This window comes from Sus scrofa, chromosome 13 (genome assembly GCF_054392235.1).
Source record: "Sus scrofa isolate SSC_HxYL_T2T_F1_AM1 chromosome 13, Sscrofa_HxYL_maternal_Yorkshire_Landrace_v2.0, whole genome shotgun sequence".
NCBI lineage: Eukaryota > Metazoa > Chordata > Mammalia > Artiodactyla > Suidae > Sus > Sus scrofa.
In genome coordinates, this window is record NC_139395.1 from 145,174,957 (window position 1) to 145,197,435 (window position 22,479).

Consider the following 22,479-nt stretch of genomic DNA (forward strand, 5'->3'; position numbering starts at 1 on the left):
TGCTGTGCAGCAGAAATTGGCACAACACTGTAAATCAACTAATAAAAATTTAAAGAATGAAAACTACAATTTACAAGAAGGCACACAAATATCTTAAAATAATTTAAAGAAAATATTCTTAATTTTTACTTTTTAAAATTTAGTTAAATCTTATTACATATTTATTAAAATAAAACTATTTGTAGAGTTGGGGGAAAAAAGAGTTTCAGTTTTTGCCTGAATTCGTCCAATTACATGGAGATGCAGATAAGGGGGGGAACACCTCAATGAGCATCCTGTAGGAATGCACCCCTGTGCTCTGCAAAATGTCTAAGGACGTTCCAATCAAAGCACATGAGGATGACAGAACACCATCATCCAGAAGACACAACTTTCTTACCCCGGCAGGTCCCCCACCCCCAACCCCTGACCATAAAAGTGTGCCTGTGACTCTCAGGGCGCCTTAGCGGACTTAAACTTCCCCAAGTCCTAAAGCCAACACTCTCCCAAGTAGCCCACAGGCTCAGGTGTTTTGAGAAGAACACAGTAAAAAGAAGAGGAGACTCACCAGTTCATTCTCCTCTCCTGGATTGAGCAAAGCCCGATGGTCTTTCCTACTTTTCTCCTCCATCTGACCTGAACCTCCCAGCTAATTCCCTGGAGAAATGCCAAAGCCGCTGGGGCTTAAGTGAACTCGGAACAATCACTGCTTGTCATTGCTGTTCGCAGGTGCTTTTAAAATCTCCTAGCACACACCTTACCTATTAGGCCACTAAAGGAAAGAGAGGAAATACTTTCCTCAGGCACAGGATTGGTCTGCTAACTTGTTTGTTGGGTGCGTGTGTGTTAATTTTTAGTATTTACTTACAGAGCTAGATGGGAGCACTTCCAGACACAAGCTGTTGGACTAGGAAGAGAATTAATTTCATGGGCTGTCCATGAATGTCTCAGCCAATGAATAGGAATAGCTACTTTGCCAAAAATCTGAGACAAAAGGGTTAACTAGTGAGAGATAAATAAAAAGCCAGTGGATTTTGGAAACAGAATGGGCCTATTGGGAGTGACAACGAAAACTGAAAGAAGGGAGTTTGGCTCAAACAGGGAACATTGGGATCATTTTGGAATCAGGAAAATTCTAATTCTAAACCCTATCATACGGATGACCCTGGACAAATCATTTGAAATTTCTTTTTTTTTTAATATTTTTTTTTTAATAATCTTCTCTCTTTTATTTATTTATTTATTTTTTGTCTTTTTGTCTTTTTTTGTTGTTGTTGTTGTTGCTATTTCTTGGGCCGCTCCCGCGGCATATAGAGGTTCCCAGGCTAGGGGTTGAATCGGAGCTGTAGCCACCGGCCTACGCCAGAGCCACAGCAACGCGGGATCCGAGGCCTGTCTGCAACCTACACCACAGCTCACGGCAACGCCGGATCGTTAACCCACTGAGCAAGGGCAGGGACCGAACCCGAAACCTCATGGTTCCTAGTCGGATTCGTTAACCACTGCGCCACGACGGGAACTCCCATTTGAAATTTCAATTTTAGGTTTATAATAGTTAACATGTCAACAATAAGGAAAGAGTGGATATGAGGCTCTAAGGTCATGTTTGTAAAAGCCCAACTACAGCACCTACTTTGTCTCAGCAGCATGACTTCAGATGCAAGCACCAAGAAAGAGTCATAACATATCTTAGAGTGGACATGAGACCCAATTCTCACCAGTACTATACAAGGGAAAGATGGCCAAGGACAGGAATCCTCTGGGAAAGAATGTCCGAGTGACAAAAGGGTGAGAACCTTCTTTATCCTTTACTTTCTTCCTTCCTTGAAAAATGACATGTGAGGATGCAATGCTTGGAGCATGACCGCCATCTTTAGATCATGAGGAGGATGAAAATCACTGTGTTAATAGTGGTAGAGAACAGGAGAAAAGGGCTTAGATCCTCATGATACCACAGAGCCACACACTAAGCCTGGGACTGCCTAGCTCTAGACATCTTATTAAGTATACAGCTAAAAAAATTTTGGGGGTGGGGAGTCATGCCTGCAGCATGCAGGCATGCACTCTTGGGCCAGGGATTGAACCCATACTAAAGCAGTGATAACATTGGATCCTTAACCGGCTGAGCCACCAGGGAAGTCCAGTTAAATGTTCTTAATAAAGCCACTGCTGTTTGTGGTTTCTGTTACAGCCCGAAGATACAAAATATAGTACCCATAGCAACTCTGTTCAACTCTTACTCAGCAATTAGGTGTTGAACAACAGATGTTCCAGACTTTGTGCTGGGCCCTTGGGATTCAGTGGTGGAAAGGACAGAGCCACTACCCAGAGGGAGTGTACAGTTGCTTGGGAGAGACTGACAAGTGAACAGCCTCTTAAATAGGAAAGACATTGAACTCAGACCTAGTGGGATAAGAACAGCTTCCTAAAGGAAGTGACATCTCTGCTGACATCTCAAGGATGAATACAAGTCAACCAGGTGGCAGGAGTAGGGCATAGTGGCGGATGGCAGGCACATTCTAGGCCAGAGAAGAGAACAGAATGTGTGAAAAGATTCAAGAGAGGTGAAAAAATAGACCTTATTTGTGGTATCAAGAGACATCAAAGTAAGATTTGAGAGTAAAGGGAAGGAGGGAGAGAGTTGGGCCATGAACATGGAATGTAAACAGAGCTATGCCTTCCATAAAGATTAGAGTTTGTTGATCCATTACTTTGGAGTTTATATATTTATATATAGTGGTTTTGTATGTGGCAAAAGGATTCTGTCTACTGTCCAAGATCCAAGACTTAAGCTCTTTTATATTAATGAATAAACAATCTTTCAATTTAACATCAAGTCATCTAATAATCACAACAGTTCCCAAATGTCTTGGAGGTAATGAGCTTCCTGGCCCCAGAGGTGTTCACACTGACATTGGGCCTGTTCACCATGCAGAGAACTAGGTCATCAGTTAAAAGTTTGTATTAGATAATTTTTTTCTTTTACTTTAGAAATTTTATACTAGAAAATTTTCTTCTTTTTCCAGTCAGTTGATAGCTATAAATCTTAATTTACAATGAATAATGTATTTTTTCATGAGGCATACACAAAACTCTGCTTCTTTCTTTCCTTTCCTTTTAAAAAATTGAAATATAGTTGATTTACACATAACTATATTACACAACTATATTTCTGCTGTACAGCATACAGCAAAGTGATTCAATTTTATATATATAAATATATATATGCACACGCATTCTTTTTAAATATTCTTTCCCATTATGATTTATCATAGGATATTGACTGGAGTTCCTTGCGCTATACAGTAGGACCTTGCTGTTTATCCATTTTATATAGAATAGCTTACGTCTGCTAATCCCAACCTCCCACTTCACCCCTCCCCCTACCCCCACTCTGTTGGCAACCACTAGTCTCTTCTCTATGTTAGTCTGTCTTTGTTTCATACATAGGTTCACTTGTGTCATATTTCAAATTTCACGTATAAGTGATGTCACATGGTATTTCTTTCTGAATTACCTCACTTAGTATGACAATCTCCAGTTGTATCCTCATTGTTGCAAATGGCATTATTTCATTCTCTTTTATAGCTGAGTAGTATATATATACCACATCTTCTTTATCCGTTCATCTGTTGATGGACATTTAGGTTGTTTCCATGCCTTGGATATTGTGAATAGTGCTGCTATGAACACAGGGATGTGTGTATCTTTTTGAATTATACTTTTGTCTGGATATACACCCAAGAGTGGGATTGCTAGATGATATGGTAATTCTATTTTTAGTTTTCTGAGGAACCTCCATACTCTTTTCCATAGTGGTCACACCAACTTACATTCCCACTAACAGTGTAGGAAGGTTCCCTTTTCTCCACACCCTCTCCAGCATTTGTTATCTGTAGACTTTTTAATGTTGGTGATTCTAACCAGTGTGAAGGGCTACCTCATTTTAGTTTTGATTTGCATTTTTCTAATAATTAGTGATGTTGATTCTCATTTCATAGGCCTATTAGCTATCTGTATTTCCTCTTTGTAGAAATGTCTATTTTTGTCTTCTGCCCATTTTTCTATTAAGTTGTTTTTGTTGTTGTTGAGGTGTATGAACTGTTTGTATATTTTGGAAATTAAGCATTGTTGGTCATATCATTTGCAACTATTTTCTCCCATTTTCATTTTGTTTATGGTTTTCTTTGCTGTGCAAAAGCTTATAAGTTTGATTAGGTTCCATCTGTTTATTTTTGTTTTTATTTCTATTGCCTTGGGAGACTGACCAAAGAAAATATTGCTATGATATTTATGTCAGGGAATATTTTGCTTATGCTCTCCTCTAGGAGTTTTATCATGTCATGTCTATGTTTAAGTCTTTAATCCATCTTGAGTTTATTTCTGTGTATGATGTGAGAATGTATTCCAACTTCATTGATTTACATGAGGCTGTCCAACTTTGCCAATGCCACTTGCTGAAGAGACTGTCTTTTTCCCATTGTATATTCTTGCCTCCTTTCTTGAAGATTAACTGACTGTAGGTGTGTGGGTATATTTTTAGGTTGTCTGTTCTGGTCCACTGATCTGTACAGCTGTTTTTGTACCAATACCATGCTGTTTTGATTACTGTAGCTTTGTAGTATCATCTGAAACCTGGGAGGGTTATGTCTCATGCTTTGTTCTTTTTCTTAAGGATTGCTTTTGTCATTGTAGGTCTCTTATGGCTCCACATAAATTTTAAGATATTTTTTTCTAGTTTGGTGAAAAATTCCATTGGTAATTTGATAGATATTGAATTAAATCTGTAGATTGCTTTGGGCAATATGGCCATTTTAACAGTGTGTTAGATACTCTTGAGGTTCTATAAATACTAAGCACTTACTTGCTTCACCATGTCCTCCACCAGAGGACATGCTCTACAGAGAAAGTAATCACATCTGCTCTAAGCCCCACCTCCTGGAGGATCCAAAACAGATATTAAAGCTTAAAGGATCTACTGTCAAATGCCTGTAAGTAAAATGGCTTAGCCAGCCCCTTGAAGGCTCTTAGAAGGGCCACCTATCAGGGTTTTTTTTTTTTTTTTCAGTCTTTTTGTCTTTTCTAGGGCCATGCCTGTGGCATATGGAGATTCCCAGGCTAGGGGTCTAATCAGAGCTGTAGCTGCCGGCCTATGCCAGAGCCACAGCGATGCTGTGGGATCCGAGCCTCGTCTGCAACCTACAACACAGCTCATGGCAACACCAGATCCTTAACCCACTGAGCAAGGCCAAGGATTGAACCTGCAACCTCATGGTTCCTAGTTGGATTCATTAACCACTGAGCCACAACAGGAACTCCATTATTGGGTTTTTATGTATGTAGTGGAGGGTGGTATGTAGGAGTGTGGGGGTGGGGATGTTGGGGAAGCAGCTCAGCCTTGGTGGGAGAGGCTGCTTGACCTAACCTGAAGGCTTCTTGACCTAACCTAATCACACCCTACTCCTGTACTTAGTGAGTTTACAGTCTAGTAGAAAGAAAGAAAGAAAGAAAGAAAGAAAGAAGGAAGGAAGGAAGGAAGGAAGGAAGGAAGGAAGGAAGGAAAGAAAGAAAGAAAGAAAGAAAGAAAGAAAGAAAGAAAGAAAGAAAGAAAGAAAGAAAGAAAGAAAGAAAGAAAGAAAGAAAGAAAGAAAGTTAAAAATGCGACTCTGTTATCAGGGGGAAAAAATGGAATGTGCCAGCGGGGACAGACAGCAAAATGGCTAGAGAGGGGCTCAAGATCCATGAGCTCAAAGGATTCATAGGTATCTCATGCACAGCTTATTCACTTTTGTGGGGTTACAGAGAAAACTTTGAAAATCTGGGGAACTTCGTATATTTCCTCCTCCCAGCACTAATACACATATGCTCATGTGCAGAAAATTTTACTTACATCAGATTTTATTACTCCTTATCTGGTCCAATCACCTCATTTTACAGTACATGAATTTGTTTAACAGATATTTATTGAGCTCTTCCTTTCTATAAGGAAATGTTTATGGTGTTGGAAGTGGTCAAAGCAGACAAAAGTAGCCTATGGAGCTGACACGTCAGGGGGGAAAGACTGACAACAGAAGTAAAATTCAGAGTTGGGATGTAGTAATACTGCTGTGGAAAGAAATAAGGTTACCAATGGGACTAAGCAACGTCAGTGGTGGTGGTCTGGAGTGAGTGGGGGACAGAAGGAGATGGGAAGTTGCATTTTAAATATGTTGGGCAGGGGAGTTCCCATTGTAGCTCAGTGGTTACCAAACCCGACTAGCATCCATGAAGACATGGGTTTGATCCCTGGCCTTGCTCAGTGGGTTAAGAATCTGGCGTTGCCATGAGCTGTTGTGTAGGTTGTAATCTCAACTCAGATCCCACATTGTTGCAGCTCTGACATAGGCCAGCAGCTACAGCTCCAATTGGACCCCTAGCCTGAGAACCTCCATATGCTGTGGGTGTGACCCTAAAAAGACAAAAAAATAGACCATAAAAAGTAAATAAAATAAGTAAACAAATATGTTGGGCAGGGAAGGTACTACTGACAATGTAATAGTAGAGCTAAGGCATATGGCTACCTGGACCAAGAGGGTTCCAGGCAGAGGGAATATCTAGTGTCCAAATGCAGAAGTTGGAGGCCAGAAGGAGGCTGTGTGCCCAGAGTGGTGTATGCAAAGGACGGAACCACAGCACTGGAGGCAGAGAGGCAATGCTGTGGGTCTGGTGTATTTGGCACCTAGAGAGATCATTCTTTTTTTTTTTTTAATTGAAATATAGTTGCCATACAATATTATATGTTAAGGTGTAGAACATAATGCTTCACAATTTTTAAAGGTTATACTCCATTTCTATTTATTATAAAATATTGGCTATATTCTGCAGGTTGTACAATATATCCTTATAGCTTATTTTATACCTAATAGTTTGTACCTCTTACTCCCCTATCCCTATATTGCTCCTTCCTGTCTTCTCTCTCCCCACTGGCAACCACTAGTTTGTTGTCTGTATTTGTGAGTCTGCTTTTTGTTATATTTACTAGTTTCTTGTATTTCCTAGATTCCACGTATAAGTGGTATGGTACAGTATTTGTCTTTCTCTTTCAAATAGATCATTCCTTACACCTTCTCCTCTAAATGACCCATAGTTTTCAATTTGTGAAATGAAATAAGAACGATAAATAGAAAATTAACATAGATGTAAAACAAAATGATATTTTATTGGATTTTGTATGTATAATTATACCAATGAAAGGATTTTAAAAAATTAAAAATAAAGTAAATATTACTGTAAATAAAGAAGTCATGAATTAATATTTTAAATTTTATTAATGTATTTAACAAAATAAAAATACATACATTGTAATCAATAGTAAAATTGTAGTAACTAGGTATATGAATTTCAATAGAATCAGAACACCTGCAAAAGGTAAAGTCTAGGCTATTATCAAATTTTTCTACGTGATGTAAAATTTTATTTTCTTGACCGAGTTTTTAGTTTTAAAACAATTGAAAATTTGAAAAAAAAAATTTGATTTTAAAGATATCATTCAAATTCAGTAAAATATTTCAAGTATGAACTACAATTTGCACTTACCATAAACAAATATTTAAATTTGCAATGTGCAGTGTTTTACTTCTTTTGATGATGAGCCTGGGGGTTGGGTGGGGAACCTAGATAACTAAATTAAAATCAGCGAATGGAAACCTGAACTCTCTAGCTAAGTAGTTAAATTTTACATAGTTGGCAAAAAGCATCCTCTTGGAGGTGTAATCGTGGGTCATCAACCTTTTCAGCTCTTCGCAACTCAATTCTGCCCACGGGTTTATTTATTTATTTATTTATTTAGTCTTTTGTCCTTTTTTTTTTTTTTTTTTTTTTTTTTAGGCCCACACCCGTGGCATATGGAGGTTCCCAGGCTAGGAGTCTAATCAGAGCTGTAGCCACCAGCCTACGCCACAGTCACAGCAACGCAGGATCTGAGCTGCCTTTGCAATTTACACCACAGTTCACAGCAATGCTGGATCCTTAACCCACTGAGCAAGGTCTGAGATTGAACCTGAAACCTCATGGTTCCTAGTCGGATTCGTTTCCACTGCGCCACGACGGGAACTCCTGCCCACGGGTTTAAAAAGCTGCCATATACAAAGCACTGTTCTAGGTCCTAAGATGAGAATCTAGCCATGAATGAGACTGGATCCCTGCCCTTCAGCCCAGTCTACCAGCGCCAGATTCCAGAATGGAAATCTACTGTTTCTCTACTTCCCTCTTGCTGTTCTTAGGACACATATCACAGAAGGGTGTCAACTAGCTCATCACTCATGGACAGCTTGTCTCTGATGTAGAAACCATTCATTGCTTAGCTGGAACTTTGAGTTATCTTCCTCCTATAGAAACTGGGTGGTTCAGAATCTGTTGGCAGATGTTATCGTATTTGAAAGTATCTGACAGTTGGAATATCTGAACTTGTAACAGAAGACAAAGGCAGCCCAGGGACTTCTGATTAGAGTATGTGAATCAAATGGTGAAGAAATAGTCCACCTTGTCCGCTTACTGCTGTGTCCTGGTGGGTGAAGGAAAGGCTCCCCTCTTCGGCGATGGCTTTTCTCTGGGGCTCTCATTTCTGCTCCTATTCCAGGCATGGCTGCCCCTCCATCTTCCCTCCACAAGGGCAGAGACCCAAGTTGGGTAGCTGGCCTTGTTCTTTCATGGCCCTCATGGGACTCAAGTATAAGAACTTGGATCAAATCCTATCTCTACTTGTATAATTAACTTTATGCCATGCAGATTCTGTGATCTGGTGTGGGCCATGGAAGCTGTTATTATTTTTTATTTAATTGCTCCTGTTGGGAATTTTTAAAATGTAGTTTCTTTTGTCATTAAACAAGTATTAATATATTTACTCTATAATAGAGTCAGTTCTATTTTCCTAATGCTTTACATATCCCAGGCTTGGTGGCCCTCACTGCCCTTAGGTCTACCAACTTTGCTTTGGGGACTATTCCTGTAGCATTTTACATGTAAGTCAATAATGGCTCTTATCACACCCAGGAGAAAGGGTCACTCATCTTCAAATCCAAGTACTTGGTTCAGGGAGTGGCAGATATGGCAGAGGTTTAAAATATGCTGTGGAAATGAATAAATCACTCTTTCCCTGCCTAGGAAATCTGGTTTCCACTATTCCATTTTTCAGGTTAGGTAGATACTTACAGGTTTTCCTGTAGGTCAGTCAGTGGCAGAGTGAAAAATAGATCTGTAGTAGACATTGTCTGTGATCTGTTTGGACCCTCTTGGATGTCTTGATGCCTCCACAGGCATTTATGCATTTTTTTACTTTTTGATTTTTAGATCATCACCTGTGGCATATGGAAGTTTCCAGGCTAGTTCCCAGGCTAGGGGGTTGAATCGGAGCTACAGCTGCTGGGCTATGCCACAGCCAGAGCAACGAAGGATCTGAGCCACATCTGCGACCTACACCACAGCTCATGGCAACACCAGATCCTTAATGCATTGAGCGAGGCCAGGGATTGAACCCACATCCTCATGGATACTAGTCGGATTCATTTCCAATGAGCCACAATGGGAACTCCAACATATTTTTTTCTAATGTGCCTGTGGCTCTCTGCAGAGGATTGTCCTTGAGTCCCTTTGCCTGTCCTAGCAAAGACCCAAAAGTGCCTGGAGTTTAATCCCCACAAACAGCCCTGAGCTAATGACTAAGGCTGACGTCTGAACCACCACTCTCTTGGCAAGAGTTGAGACACGGAGGTGAAATTTACATTCTGAGGCTCTCTGGCAGCATCAGGTTGAGATTAAGACTTGGCCTGAAATCACATTCTCCCTCGTCTTTTCTTCCACTCTCTTACCAGTTTCTCCTAGGAATACTTCCTTAATAAAAATATGTGCACATAAATCTGTGGCTTAGTGTCTGCTTCTGGGAAATCCAACTTCAGCAAAGATGTAAGGGTTCCTAATATTTGTAATCCCCATCACAGATCAATGGAGGCACCATCAACTCATTTCTTTGGTGGGGGGGTACTACTTGCTGTATAAGCCAATTTTATCTTTCCTTTCTCTCTCCTGGTTCTTACTCAGCTCCCTCACTTCAAAGCCTCCGGGTTCTTTTCTCTCTAATTGAAAATTTTCCATGTGATTTCTCTGAGTTTGGTCTAACCATTCTTTCTGCCTAAGGTACTAAGATTGTTCAGGAGAAGTTGATAGTTCATTTTATGTTGCTGGAAATGTACTTATTCTAGTAAAAGACTTTAGGCTTGCCAAAGCTTGTGCCATATTGTGCCGGCGCTCTGTGTATTTAGTAGCTGGCTAGGAACAGAAGGTCTGTTTAATTTAATATTCTGGAAGGCTTTCCAGATGGCTGGCCACAAGAACAAATCTATACATACTGCCAGTTGTGTGGCTTGTCAGCTGAGCACTGGAAATGCCAACGAGAATGGCTGTCAAGTGTTAACTGTGTTTGTCAGGTAAGTCACTGAGCAGAATCTGACCGGGAGCCAAAAAGGTGTCCCAGTGCGTCGGATCAATACCTTGGTGAACACTAATCTCACATCTCTGCTCCCCTCGCTGCTAAAAACCCTGTTGAGCATTGAGGCCAATGAAGGATGCTGAACAAAAGAACAGTGGCATTTGTGAAATTGATGTTGGGGCCGCTCAAAGAACAGACATCCAATTCCAATAACATTTGTCAATCTAAGAGGCTTCCCCAGAAAGAAAATAGCTGGGATGAAATGGGATGGTTACAACAATGGTGGATGCACTTAGGCATTCCAGAGTGAGCTGGACCCCAAGATCTATCCTAGAGGAGAATATAACCCCCACCTTGATGTCCTGAAGCAAACTGATTTTTTACAAAGCAATTCTAGATCATCTAACCTGGTTGCAGAGATGATTCCTTTGAGGTATTCAGAGCTGAGCATGGCCCAGGTATGGTTTTTCTTTTTCTCCTTTCTCTGAAAGATGGATTAGATCGAACATCTTATGGAGTGGAGGCTTTGCATACATCTTTCAACTAGCCTCAAGAATGCAAGGTATTAAACACTATTCTATATTTTTGCCTTTGGCTTGTGGCAATGCTTTCCCTTTGAACTTAGCCAGCAGGTGATTGTTTTGTCAAGAATGGAGGACTTAGAGCTTTAACAAAGAGCAGGGATAAATCGGCTCACCTCGAAGAGAGAGAAGTCTGTCAGCAGGCTTTCTTCCCACCAGGGGCTGCTTTTATAACAGAGAGTCAAGAATGCACAGTGACAAACATGGCATTTCCAAAGGAAATATATCACAGGATATTCTCTCAACATTCCAGGAGTTGGCAGGAAAATTGTAGATGAGTCTCTATGGGGACAAATGCAAGACAGCAAGTTTAGGGGAAATAATCTAAGTTATTCTTTCAGGTTTACAGTTTCTAGACCTGATTCATCTTCAGAATCTCCCAGAGAGTGTGATAAAGCTATGGCTCTCTAGGACCCATTCCAGAAATTCAGATTGAGTATGTCCGAGCTTGGGCCCAGGAATTTATTTCTCATAAGCTCCTTGGGGATCTTCATGATGGGTCGAATATGAGAACCATGTTCCAAAAAGAAGCCCATGAAGTGCTGTAGACTATTCCCTGTAGGAGGTGGGCTAACATGTGATGTGACAGCAAAAAGACCAGCTTGACACCACCTACAAATATGTCCAAATCTGGATGATATTTTACAGGTCTTTGCATGTCATGGGAGATGCTGTAGACTTGGAAGTCATCCAAGAAGGGCCAATTTAAAAAAAGCAATCCTTGGAGTCCCCATCATGGCTCAGTGGTTAATGAATCCGACTGGGAACCATGAGGTTGTGGGTTCTATCCCTGGCCTTGCTCACTGGGTTAAGGATCCAGCATTGCTGTGAGCTGTGGTGTAGTTCGCAGACGTGGCTCAGATCTCGCGTTGCTGTGGCTGTGGTGTAGGTCAGCGGCTACAGCTCCAATTAGACCCCTAGCCTGGGAACCTCCCTATGTCACGGTAACAGCCCTAAAAAAGGCAAAAAGACAAAAAAAAAAAAAAAAAAAAAAAAGCAATCCTTTAGGATCATCAGATAATGGGGCAAGAAGAGCTTCAAAGTGAAATGTAAAAAGTAAGTTGATTCTTATAGTGCAAGTAATCGATTCTATAAACCAAGGCTGGCAGTAGGCCACTCTGTATCTCATTTTAAATAAATAAGAATAGGCAGATTATTTTTTAGTTAAAAAGTAATCATTTTAAACTATTAGTAAATCATAGATAATTACACGTTAATGAAAATGGCATTGTAGTCATACAGTTCCTAGAAATTTGTAGTGTATTCATCAGTGCATTCCTTCTCTATTTCTTTTATTTACTCCACTGATTCATACAACACATAAGATAGCTGTACTATGTGTAAGACCAAGACTTAAAAATCCTCCTTAAAGCTTGAGAAATGTAGAAAAATAAATTATGTGCCATATTTAGTCTCCTTTGATGTCTGCAGTTAGGAAGGAAGTCATAAATAATATTCTCATGCCAATGGCCTGGGGAACTAAGATGTAGACATAGTCATTAATTTGCTCAAAATCACAAATTGAAGAAGTATGGATCAGAGCTCAGACCTGTCTGACTCCAAGAGACACTTTTGAAATTGACCTTATCAAAGTGCTGCGTGGCCCAGAGATGAGGTCCAACATGACGTACTTGTCAAGAGCCCATGACCTCAGTAGCATGGCTGTTTCTATGCCCCAAAGGCCTGCTCTGCTCCTGCCTCTAAAAGGTTCCAGGTGCAGGCCTGAGCCCTGCTCTGCCCTGGAACAACAGCTGTGCTAGGGTGAGGTGAGGGCAGATGCGAATATTTGGCCTTTCCTAAGTACAGCTCTTGGTATCCAGACCAAGTCAAATGATAGACTCCTTCTCAGGAGATATCTGATTGTATAAAACTGTGCCCAGATCAAACCAGTTTCCAATTAGTCATGGATTGTGGCTGAATTCTTGAGGTCCTTTCAACTTCTCAAGGCTAAACTTGGGCTGGGTCAGGAAAGAACTGACTCAGCTTTCAGATAGCTATGGAGCCCTCTTACCTTGCACTTTGTCCAGATCAAGAACACAGTGTGATATTGGGGCTCCGAGCCACTTTCTTGGAGTACTTTCCCCCTAAGTGTTCCTGCCTTCATTTTCACCAGATGAGCCTTCACATCCTGAGGAAGTATCCCTCTTATCTTTATAGCCTATGTTTCTCTGGTCACATAAACCTGGGACCATAGTCAAAAACAACATCACAGAAACAATGCTGTGCTGAAGTCCCTCCTCAGTCACTGAGAAGGTCCACGGAATGCTGAACCCAGGGCTCATGGTGACAGCATGCCCTTCCCTCCTGCACAGACCAGAATGCCACTCTGAGATGATCTCTGCCGCTTCCATGAGGTTTCTGCGGGTTTTATCTGACCCTGAGATTGGTTGCAGGGGACCACAAATTGCATACCACTTCAAGTCCCACCTCCCCATTCTCTGTCTCCTTTAGCCACTTTCTACTTCCCTTAGCCATTTGGAGACATGCTCAGACTGTTCATAACACCTATGTATCTCTGTGTGACACTATCAGCCATTAGCAAAATGCCTCTTCCTCCGGTGCTTGAACAGCCAACTGACAGAGACCACAGATGGATTCCCTCCACCCTGCCTTTATTACTCTCTGACACATTAACCACAGAGTGGGCCTCTATTTCTATTTCCATCCCTGTTCCTATCTCTATTTCTATCTCTATCTCCATCTCAATCTCTATCAATATCCCTATCCCAATCTCTACCTCTATTTCTATTCCTGTCCTTATCCTTATTTTTATCTCCAGCCTTACCTTCATCCCTATCCCTATCTCTATCTCTAACTCTATCTCTCTCATTTCATCATACCTTTCTCTTCCTCAGGCCCTTGCAAAACTTGGTAAAGGTAGGGTGAACCCAGAGAACAGATTAAAAAACACATAGTCAGTTGTACTTGAACTTTACCCCTTTTCCCTAATTTCCAATGTTTAGTTTTCACTCAAGTTTGCTTACCTCCATTCTCTTTTCCCTTGGGTTAAGTATCTTCCTAGGAAAGTCTTTGCACTCACAAGTAAACCTCTAGTGTCCTCTACATATGAGATAATCTTTATAGCATTTACCTAGATCTTCTAAGTCCCAGCTCACTCCCCACACCCACTATATAAATGTACAGCCAAACTCATTAAGCACAACATTGGAATCACTATACTTTGTAGTTTGGGTTGCTTTTATTCATAGTCCTATTGTTGTAGTTAAGCCTTTGTACTGAATAGAAAACAGATGTTCACAGACAAAGGAGGAGAAATAAATCAACAAAATGTCCCAATGATTATGTTTTTTTATTCAATCATGCCACAGCTGCTTATGGAGTCCCAACCATGGCCCTGTGCTGGACGCAGAGTGGGGAGATGAAATGAATCAAGCTTGGTCCATACCCCCCAGAGAATGTGCTCTCTAGTTAAACTGGGGTTGCGTAGGAGTTGGAAGAAGTTAAAACACTACAGGACCATAAGACAAAGTAAAAAGAGCTGCCTGCTATAAAGGATGGCTTTGTAGAGTGTGATGCACATGCCCATGAAAGAGATCTCCTTTTGGCTTGGCAGATCCAGCGGTATTCTAATTGGGTCTTGAGAAATAGGTGGTATTTAGATGCATGGAGATATTTTTTGATCACTCCAAAGAGAAAACAGCATGAGTAAAGGTATTGAGGTGGGAAAGTGGTTACTGTATGCTGGGAATAAGGGAGTTACTAAGTGCTGGGAATAATAATTTGCTTCTTTGTAGGCAAAAGAGAAGGAGAAATGGCTTCGATGAGGCCAGATGTGGCCAGTGCAAAGGGTCCTCAGGTCCTTACTAAACAATGTGTATTTTATTTCATAGATAATGTAGACTATGAAGGGTTTCTGACCATGAACATGGCATGATCAGAGTTGGACTATAGAATTCATAGGGAACTTGAGAAGCAAAAATAGAAGAGACCTCAGTTGGGGAGACCGGTTAAGATACTCTTATATTCAAACAGGAGGTGGCCAACAGCTAGGAGGAGAGTAGATTCTACATGAGAGATACCACCAAGACAGCTTGTAGGGACTTTAAGAACTGATTGGAAGGGTGATGGGTCGGACTTTTCATTGCATACTCATGTTTGTGGTTACAAAAGGAAAAATCCTCACTTACCCACAAAGCCTTCATGATATCACACAGAGCCAACATTTTTGGCTTGATACAATGTGAGTGGTCCCCCCCGAGTTGTGCAACATGTAATACATGCAACATATGTGAGTCCTTCCTGCAGCATAGTCACCCTTATCCACAACTTCAAATGCAATTGTGTTTTCCTAGCCCACATGTGCACAGCTTTCATCACAGGCCAGTATTTTGTCAGATTGTCCATGGAGTCAAGGAGAGAGAATTGGAAGGAGACAGCAAGGAAATAGAGCTAAGAGGACCTGGGTTAGCCCTTGAGTGGACTCAGTCCCACCATGGACAATCCTCTACCACATGTCACACTCTTTTTCCCAGTGGATAAGCTGATTTGATTCACAGAATCTGGCTAAGGAGAAGAACATGAAGGACTTTGATTTGGAAACCAGTAGACTTGGATTTTAGACCCAAGCCACCAGTTTCCTAAATGTGTGATCTTGAACAATTGGGATTTTCTTCAACCTCAGTCTCCTGAGTGTTGTGCAAGTATTACGGAGAAAACAAGCCAAGCTAGTTGGGTGAAGACATGTTTGGATAAATAGGTCAGGTCAGGTCAGGTCAGACTTCTTTGAAGAAGTGACCAGAGAGCTGAGACCTGAAGGAGGAGTCAGCCATGAGGGTGGGGGCTGCTGGAGTGGGGAGATCAATCAAGGCAATAGGGGTGGCAAATGCGGTCTTCTTGAGAAAGGAACATGCTTGACATGTTTGGGAAAGCCAACGTGGCTCATTCCTGAGGCTCTCTCAGCACCTCCAGGAGAGGTGTGGTTTTTTGTTTGTGTGTGTGGGTTTGCTTTTTATTTATTTATTTAGTTATTTAGTTTGCTTTTAGGGCCACACCCATGGCATATGGAGGTTCCCAGGCTAGGGATCTAATTGGAACTACAACTGCTGGCCACAGCAACCCTGGATCTGAGCTTTGTGTGAAACCTACACCACAGCTCACAGCAATGCCAGATTCTTAACCCACTGAGCAAGGCCAGGGATTGAACCTGTGTCCTCATGGATACTAGTTGGGTTCATTTCCACTGAGCCACAATGGGAACTCCCTCAATGTTGTTTGTATGTTTGTTCAATTTTGAAGAAAGTCATTTTGTGGATAAAGTTTAGCAGGTCATTTTAACAAGTCTAATGGAACCCAAAGGACAGACAATGTCATGTGGCAGCAATATTCAAGGCTTTTTTTCTTTTTTAACATAAGGAAGTAGGCGTACTGCAAAGCAGAGAGGAAATCCATAAAACCCTCAAAACTGCACAAAGCAGGGCTTAGCAAAGTTCAGGCAGAGGAACAGGTTTCTGCTTCTGGGGACCTAGGGCAGAAGCAAGAGCTTTAGCTCATCTCATGCCACAGGCTCTGGTTTTCCAATTTTACTCTCTCAGCTGTGGGAGTGCACCTTCTTGTGATTGATGGTTGGGTGTAAGAGAACACCTAGAAGAAACTACAATCTCTTTCTGGAGGAAATCATACTCCTGATGGCAAGCCATTGGATAGTTGCCTTGCTTCCTTGTTTGTTGGTGCTAAAAAGTTTCTTTTTCTTTTCAGCCTTTTATTTTTTAATACTTGAATAAATTGTATCATATTTATAGTTGTACAACCATCAGTAAATTTTCCTCCTGGGGAAAACAATAGACTTTGCTGGCAGAGGTCCTGTGTCTGAATCCAGCTCCAGCAAACTCCACTCATGAGCTGTGCGCTCTGGAACAAGTTACTGAGCCTTTAGAAGGTCTGGTTCCTTATAAAAAGAAGGAGGATAGTCATCCTTGCCCTGCCTTCCTCCTAGGATTGTTATGGGCTTCAATGAAAGAACGTTTATGAAAGTATTTTGGAGACTGTATCAGCCTGTAACAAAGCAGGAAGTAATAGCATATGCAGTGTTAGAAATGCTTGGAACTTTGTAAAAATGTTGCTTTGATTCATCATTACTAGAGGAGACCACACTATTTTATTAGCCTGAGTGAAGGACTTCACTGGAGAGAGATGGAGAGGGGGAGGAGGGAGAGGGAGAGAAGGAGAGACTGGTTTCAGAACAACAGAATGACAGATTTTACTGGCTTCTTTTGTACAAAATAATTTATTATAACATAAACTACATACAAGGCTCTGAATAAATAGTCACTTTTCCTAGTCATCACATCTTCAAGTGTATAACACACACTTCTATGAGCACATAGGACACAGACGGCATGGACGTAGTTCCATTCTCTATTTCCATGACTCCAAATTTAGTGAGGAGAGCCTAGAGTCAGGGTTCTTCGCTATGGGCTAGGAGCTGTATACCTTGGAGTGAACATTCAGGGGACACTCTCAAATGATTTGGAGCAGGTGACTGTGTCCTTTTCTCTTCCAAGTCCTGGTCAGAGAAGCATACTTGGCCCAGGCAGCGCTGCCCTTGGGTTTGGGGCACTTTCCCCTGTTCTTTTCCTCAAATTTCTAAACATCTTTTTCTAAGAAAATAAACACATCTGAAATATCACTCAGCTGTCAATTTGGTAGTCAGGACCCCTCACTGTGCACCTCTTTTCTAGGTTCCTGTCCCCATCAGAAGCCACATTCCAAGATACAGAGAAGTCCGCCTGTGCGTCCACACTATGGGACCTCCGCTGCCCAGCCCCCCATGGGATCAGTGTGACGTTCTGCCTGGGCAGAAGTAGTAAATAGTTCCCATCCCAGTGTAACATGGAGACACTGGGCATATCAAGCCTGAAAGGGATCCTGCAGGTCATTGAGTTTCATCTGATACGTGACTTCCTTTGCGAATTGACCTTTGAATATCCACTGGAACAACCACTGTCACAGAGTGCCCACCTCTTGAGGTCACCAGCTTCCACTTCTGGCAGTGCTGACTGTTAGGGCGGTGATTTTCCATGTCAGCCTGAGGTCACTGCCACCACTGGGTGCTCTTGGCAACCTGGTGGTGCCACCCCATCCAGGTCAGAGCTTTCTCTCTCATGGTAACCCCTTCAAGTATTTGAATACAATTCTGGAGACCCCTGAATCCCCATTTTTCCAGGCTAAGTGCTCCCTGCTCTTTCACTTACTGCCTCTAAGATACAGTTAGTCTCAAGAACCATCTTTAGAATCAGTCCCTTTCGGCAAAGATTTGAGAGTTGTTTGGCTAGTGGGGAATCGCGTTCTCCTTCCCTGCTCCCTGCCAACTGTGTGTGAATTGCTGAAGATGAAATCATCTCCGATTAAGACAAAAGCGACCCAGAGTTGCAGGAAAAAACACAGAAAGCTGTAGTTTGGGGTTTCATTTTGTTTGGAACACACCTCTAGCCCAAGGCTGGCGGGCTGCCTGGCATTCATTTGAGCAGAAGCTCCAGGTCTTAATAGCTGGCAAGGAAGAAATTCACTCTTTGTTTGACTGTGAGATGGCACAATGTACTGTGCCCAGTTGGAGCTTAGTATGTAGGAGGTATTTGGAGGTAACAGAAGATTTGTGTTTGAGGTCTGGGTATGTGCCCCTCTCCCTGAATCTCAGCTCTAAAGTGGGGAATGATCGACCCTTTCTTGTCTGAGTTCCAGAGGAATTATGCAGTTCAGGTGACTAGTGGAAATGGCAGCACTTGGTGAGGGGTTCTTCAGAGTATGAACAGGGCACCCCACTCTTGCTTGTCGCTAGGCTGTAGACTGTCTCCAGCTTGCCCCTGCCCATAACTTTTGAAAAATGAAAAAAACTATCAGTTTTAGAAAAAGACATTCAGATCTGCCCTATCACTGGTAAGGAAAAAATTCACTCTGTTTGACTATGAGATCACACCATACACCCTGCCCTGAGACTGACTTTGTAAAAGGAAACATTTCTTTCTGAACCTAGGAAGACAATGATCCTAGCAACTGTCTGTTTTTCTTTGTTTTGCTTTTTAAGCCACACCTGTGGCATATGGAAGTTCCCAGTCTAGGGGTCGAACTGGAGCTACAGTTGCCAGCCTACACCACAGTCACAGCAATGTAGGATCCAAGCTGTGTCTGTGACCTACACAACGCCGGATCCTTAACCTACTGAGGGAGGCCAGGGATTGAACCCACAACCTCATGGTTCCTAGTGAGATCAAAGCTGCATCCTCATGGATACTAGTCAGGTTCGTTACCCCTGAGCCACAAAGGGAACTCCCTGCCACCTGTTTTAATGATTCTTCACACCTTATTTTAAAACTAGAAGCAACAAGGTAACTTTGTGGCTGGCAAACACCTTGTTCCCAAAATTGTCTACAATCACAGGGCCACTGGCCACACTTAGGAGTTCAGCCTGAGCTGAAGGAGGAAGGGAAGCCTTGCAGATGCTCTTGGTAAGAAGCAAAGCCATCCAGGGACTCCCAGCCCAGAACTACTCACTTAGGATTTGATGTTTACCATGAAAATGTTGCTTTTGCTTTAAAATACTATTTGTGGGCATTTTCCTAGAATTCTGTGTTGTCTGCTGAGCTAACAGAAACCTGAATGTTTTCTAGGCTGAATGAATCCAATATAAGCAAATTATAGTAGTGATAAAATAAGGGACATTTTTGTTTTCTGAAAACCAAAGCCTCAAACTTAAGAGATGTGTAGGCTATAGGAGACTTCTGTGAGGGATAATATATAAGGTTGTAGCACAAGAGGTAACTTTTCTCAAAAATAATAGAGCCAAGGAATGAAAATTCCTGGAGTTGGGCATGTAAGATAAAGCATTTCTAAAACATAGAGGTTCACAGGGTCAGGAGATGTAGACTTTAGTGGATGGTATGAGCACTGTGTGATGTGTACTACTTTCCTTTCTTTCCCAGGAATACAAGCCAGGTCAATTTTATAGTTTGCGGGGCCCAGTGCAAAAATTAAGAATTTCAAGATGGCAAGAGCAGAGTACTAATCCAGGTAGGGGGCCCGTCCAAGCATGAGGCCCTGTGTGAATGCCAAATCATACACCCATGAAGCTAGCCCTAAATACAGGAGACTGTACTTCCCGGATCCTTTGCCAAATCCCTGGTTAATGAGGTGTGAGTGATGGTTGAGATGTATCCCCCACTTTGGCACAGTGAAGAGCCTCCATCTTCCTTCCCTCATCACAGAACACAAGGAGTCCTCGTGTTGTGTTGGTGGAACCATCAGATTGGAGCCTTGCTCCATGTGTTCACAGACTCCATGTCTTCTGTGGTAGTTCCACTCTGAGGAGAGCTATGCTAAAGAGGCATCTGGACCAAGAAAGGTACTCTTGAGTGTTAGACACGGAGATACTGGAGCTGTTTGTTATTGCAGCAATAGCTTAGCCTATCCTGACTAATATGTAAGGGAAGGACAGAAATAGAAGGAGACATCTCAAATCTGAAAAGTTCCACAAAGGAAAGGAAACCAGACAGTGAGGATTGGTGTGATGGTTCTCATGCATTTTTTTTTCCATCAATGAACTAAGAATTCAAAAATGATCCTTAACATGTTACAATTCTATGTTACTTTCCCTCAACTCATTTTAAAAATATATTATCTAAAAAGACAAATTACATATTCTCCTTCTCTTCCAGCCTCCCAAACTCTTGGCCCATTGCCATCCCTGGGCCATTCTTGAGTCACTGAATACCTCTAATATTTTCAGAAGCCAAGAGAAAAGCACTCTCCTAGGGCAGTTTTCTGATCTGTAGAAAGCATTTTATCAAAAAGACTTTAATTTGTCACCATGATTGGGTAGGTTTTTGATTCCAAAAACTCCAGCTGATATTGCAAGAGTCTCATTGCTTAAAAAAATCACTGAAACAGGTCCCTTTTGTCATTGTTTCTATGATATATAAATTTGGGTATCACATTGCCTTCAAAGTTGGTCCTCGTTGCTCTCAAATACGGGGTTGCTGTAAGACACTCCCGGGCCATACCCTGACATATCAGAGTAGGAGGTCTGGTTTATCGGGGGCCAACTGGGGTCATTTGCCAAGGCCCTCTGCCATATTCGATACTGGCTTTTTGATTGATAGCCAAAACATTTTTTGATTATCATCCACAGGGCTCTATTTTCAATAATGGCTTCCTGCAAAATAAAAGAGTTACTCTTTATAATCAGAGGTTAAGTGTTTCCAGAACACAGCATTCCATAGACCGCCCCCCTCAAGGCACTACCACATTGGCTATTTCAATCTAGCTTGACAAGGAACTTGAGCCTCTGACAAAACCAGGTTTTATGAAATAGATCATGCTGTCTTCAACTTTTCCTCTTAAGAACCTTCTGGGAGAAGAGAGAAGTACATAGTTTCAAGAATCCAGAAACATAGCTTGAAGTCATTGGCCTTAAGGATGAAATCACTTCTAAATTTTGTATATAAATTAAATATAAAAGTATCCAACTCTGAAGCCCACTCCATATTACATACATATTTAATTTAATATACATGACATTTAGAATTACTTACTACCAAATATAGTATTGACTCTATAGAAAGATATACCAATTTATGGTGGGGTTTTGGCCTACCCTGGCATATCTCTGTATTCACAGTAATGAACGCAGGTAGATAAAATTTCATAGTCTTGGAGCTGTATAGATCTGGATTAGAGTCCCAGCTCTGATATGTACTGTGGGCGAAGTAATTACCCCATCAGAGCCTCAGAGATTAGAAATAACAATTCCTGCTTCTTATGTTCCTTGTCATGAGGATTATGTAACTCCCATCACAATGCAGGGCAGGGCATGGCATAGCTGCCTCCCATTACCATTCTTCTCAACTATTCAGTGCTGTGCATTGTGGCCCTGTTCAAATAAGCTTCCACCTTTACCTACAAATATTTCATTGCAATGTGTGTGTGTGTATGTGTGTGTGTTTTAGGATTGCAAAAGACATGTCTTTTTGAAAACATTTGGGACTACTATTTTATTTCATGAGTTGGACTGAGCCTTGAATAAAGCCCAAGTTATAACTTACAATTCAGAATGTGTGAAGGGTTATTAAGTGAATTTCATTTTTTAAAATCATTTGTGGTTACAGAGGTTGACCATCGTTGAAGTTACCATGAAAGGAACAAAGAGGAAAATATGAGGAGCCAGGCTGTCCCACAGAAATAGAACTGGCTTTGGTGTCTACCAGTGGTACATTTGCTAAACTGAAAGAGTTAATTCTGCACAATTCTATAAGAAACTTTGCTAGACATAGTAGTTTCCTAAAATCCACCCATCTTTTTTTTTTCTTCTTCTTCTTCTTTTGTGTGTGTGTGTGTGTGTGTGTGTGTGTGTGTGTGTGTGTGTGTGTGTGTGTGTGTTTGCCTTTTCTAGGGCTGCACCCATGGCATATGGAGGTTCCCAGGCTAGGGGTCCAATCGGAGCTGTAG

The 22,479-nt window shown here is 41.5% G+C and overlaps 2 protein-coding genes across 11 annotated transcripts in view; both read right to left on the reverse strand.

Annotated features, from left to right (window-relative positions):
* The window catches only part of ATP13A5 (ATPase 13A5), a 113,397-nt gene extending 112,598 nt beyond the window's left edge, over window positions 1-799 (reverse strand). For 2 of the 4 annotated variants that reach the window (XM_021070061.2, XM_021070060.2), the window contains exon 1: window positions 548-743. In XM_021070061.2, the coding sequence (XP_020925720.1) occupies window positions 548-610 (63 nt within the window). In that variant the 5' untranslated portion in view covers window positions 611-743. Of the gene's footprint in view, window positions 1-547 lie in introns of all 4 variants that reach the window. The other 2 variants (XR_014824551.1, XM_005670077.4) reach the window with 2 other exon arrangements.
* Window positions 800-10,645: 9,846 nt separating this feature from the next.
* Window positions 10,646-22,479, reverse strand: part of ATP13A4 (ATPase 13A4) — a 160,196-nt gene continuing 148,362 nt past the window's right edge. For 6 of the 7 annotated variants that reach the window (XR_014824550.1, XR_014824549.1, XM_084990722.1 and 3 more), the window contains one exon: window positions 17,251-21,187. Coding sequence is in view for 4 of the 7 variants with exons in the window: in XM_084990722.1 (XP_084846848.1) it covers window positions 20,975-21,187 (213 nt within the window). In the remaining 3 variants the exon portion in view is untranslated. Of the gene's footprint in view, window positions 10,926-11,138; window positions 11,305-17,250; window positions 21,188-22,479 lie in introns of those variants that run through there. The other variant, XR_014824548.1, reaches the window with a different exon arrangement.